General features: G+C 61.3%; 1 protein-coding gene across 1 annotated transcript in view; it reads left to right on the top strand.

The window, feature by feature from the left end:
* The window catches only part of LOC109527603 (echinoderm microtubule-associated protein-like 6), a gene marked incomplete at both ends in the record, with an annotated part of 40,852 nt that overhangs the window by 20,126 nt on the left and 18,054 nt on the right, over nucleotides 1-2,672 (top strand). The window contains one exon of the mRNA XM_019889613.1: nucleotides 2,436-2,663. Within this exon, the coding sequence (XP_019745172.1) occupies nucleotides 2,436-2,663 (228 nt within the window). The remainder of the gene's footprint in view (nucleotides 1-2,435; nucleotides 2,664-2,672) is intronic.

The raw sequence follows: 2,672 nt of genomic DNA, 5'->3' as shown, positions 1-2,672 counted from the left end.
GGGCGTCTCGGTCGCGTTGGGCTTGTTACACGAGTCCCCGCCGCAGCATTGACCCCCGGCACAAGCGTCCCCGCCACAGCCCGGCTCGGTCACTTCGTCGTTGCCTGCAAGTTACCGCAAACACAAGGGCGTGACCGAGCGCACGCGCGCATCGCGAGACGGCGGCGGGCGGCGTGGCCAAACTTACCGCGTTGGGCGAACCATTGCGCTTGTTTGTCGCGTTGGGCTTGTTACACGAGTCCCCGCCGCAGCATTGACCCCCGGCACAAGCGTCCCCGCCACAGCCCGGCTCGGTCACTTCGTCGTTGCCTGCAAGTTACCGCAAACACAAGGGCGTGACCGAGCGCACGCGCGCATCGCGAGACGGCGGCGGGCGGCGTGGCCAAACTTACCGCGTTGGGCGAACCATTGCGCTTGTTTGACTTTGCCACAAGCCTTAATGGGGCAATTCACATTTCCCGGCGTGCGCTTGGTGCAGGCGTTTCCAGTACGGGCGTCGCATTTGAGGGGCGTGTTGCGATTATCCGCGCAACGGCGTTCGACGGCGGCTGAGCCGGTGCAGCCGCTTTCCGCGCAGGCCGGCGCCTGGAGATTGCCGGAGCCGTCTGCCAGAAGCAAAAAAACAAAAAAAAGGAAAACAAGCACTCGAGGGGGGCGGGCCTTATCACGTGTCATCCGTCCGGCCAAACTCACCCCGGGTCACGGAACGTCGTGCGGCGGCGGCAGCAGCATCAGTAGTGGCGGTGCAGGTTTGGCAGTTCAACGGGTCGGCAGTCAGGCGAGTCTGACAAGCGTTTGCGTCGTCGCACTTGTAGCAAGTGAGTGCAGCCGCTGCGCAAGCAAAGAAGACAAAGATCGACTCGACACTTTGCGGGGCGGCGGCGGCGTCGGCGGCTTCAAACAACGCGGGGAAAAAGGCCTTTCTTGGCGTCTTTGTGCGGGGCCCTTTGGACACGCGGTCCTCTTTGTCGGCTCGCGCTCGTCGGACGAGCGGTCACCATGACGACGGTCGCGCGTGGTGCCGATTATTTGCCGCCGCCGGTCGACCGACAGTCAAACCCTCGCAACAAGGGTGAGCGGGCGGGCGCCTTTTTTGGGGGGTGTTGTTGAAACGTCCGAGCTAAGAATGACCTCGGCGATGTTGACTCACCTGGCTCGCGGAGCATCAGGTAGCACAGCAGGACGCGGCCCGCGGGTCGTATGTTTGCCACCCCCCGGGTCGGAAATGACGGCTTCTGGGGCGCCACATTGGCATCGGCTTGGGGTTGGGCTCTCTTTCATGCGCGAGGGTCGGTCGGGGGTTTCAAATTGGGATTGTCAAAGAGGTTTGGGCTTTTCAACGGCGCTTCCAAGTTAAAAAGCCGACAAACAAAAGCGGCTTTGTCGGACAGTTTGGCTTTGAAGAGGGAAGTCCAAGATGGTGGCCGCCGGTGAGCGCTCTCGCGAGCCTTTGCTTTTTTTTTTTTTTTTTTGTCGTCGTTTGTGTTTGCGTCGTCACTTTGTTGTTACGTGCAGTGATGGGAAAACGAAGCCGAGCTTTTGAGAATCGCCGGAGGTGATGTCTGCCTTTGAGAATGGAGCAAGGCTCCGAAGTGGGCGTTTCCATCGCGGTTTCGGTGCTGCGACAAGATTTTGAGGGCTTTTGGCTTTCTGGAATTGAACCAAGAGTCCCGAGTTTCAAATGAGGCCTTCAAGAATCCCTCGGGGTCCTCAACCGGGGGCGGGGCTCGCAAGTCGGCTTTCCAGCCGGCTCGGGGGGGGTTTCGGTGTTTGGCCGCCGGGGCTGCATGGCGCCGCGATGGAACCCGCCTTCTCTCCAATCGGGGCGAGCTTTTGAGTCGAGGTCGCCGCGGGATCGGACTCGGTTGGAGTGAATCTCCTCGCGAGGCAAGATTGGAAGTGGGCTTTGAAGTTTCTCGCCGGGGTTTCGTCTTCAAACGGGGAAAACCAAGCGCAAGCTCCGAATGCACGCGCTTGTCCGCGTCTTTGCCGTCTGCGTTTGCGTCTGGACCGGCGTCATTTTTTGCCATGTCCGCTCTCTGGCGGCTTTCCCCGCCGCCGCCGCGGTGATTTTCATGGGAAACACGCTTTGGCTTTTCCGGCCGTCTTCTGGAACGGATTCCGGTCCAAAAGCCGGCCGGCTTTGACCCTATTTGAGACCGACTTGTCCCCGGTGCGACCTGCAACCTTTGGTTTCGACCGCCAGGGGGGGGACGCCACCGTCGGGTTTGTTTTCGCCAACCTCCAAAGAATCCCCAAATGAAAGAGAACACCGGGTCGGTGGACGGAGCACAAACAGTCGGAAGCATTTTCCCAGCAACGCGAGTACGAGCGCGCGCCCGTTTGACGCTCGGCGGCGTCGTCGGCGGAGGAAGAGCGAAACGGCCAAATTGACGATTGGCGTGGACTTTGACCGACTTGCGGCCCCTTTTTAGTTCTGGACCCTGTGCGGAAACGCCCTGACCCCCAAACGCGGAATCTTCGGCAAGACGGGCGACCTCCAAACCATTTTGTGCGTGGCCACCGCCAAGGAGCAGACCACCTACTCGGGAGCGCTCAACGGAGACGTGTACGTGTGGAGGGGGGTGACGCTGGTCAGGACCGTGCAGGCGGCGCACGCGGTAAGTACGCGCGGCGGCCAACGACCGGCGGCGACGGCGGCGGCCGGACTG

Source organism: Hippocampus comes, unplaced genomic scaffold (assembly GCF_001891065.2).
Source record: "Hippocampus comes isolate QL1 unplaced genomic scaffold, H_comes_QL1_v1.1 scaffold301, whole genome shotgun sequence".
Taxonomy (NCBI): Eukaryota; Metazoa; Chordata; class Actinopteri; order Syngnathiformes; family Syngnathidae; genus Hippocampus; species Hippocampus comes.
This window is presented reverse-complemented; position numbering and strand designations above follow the sequence as displayed.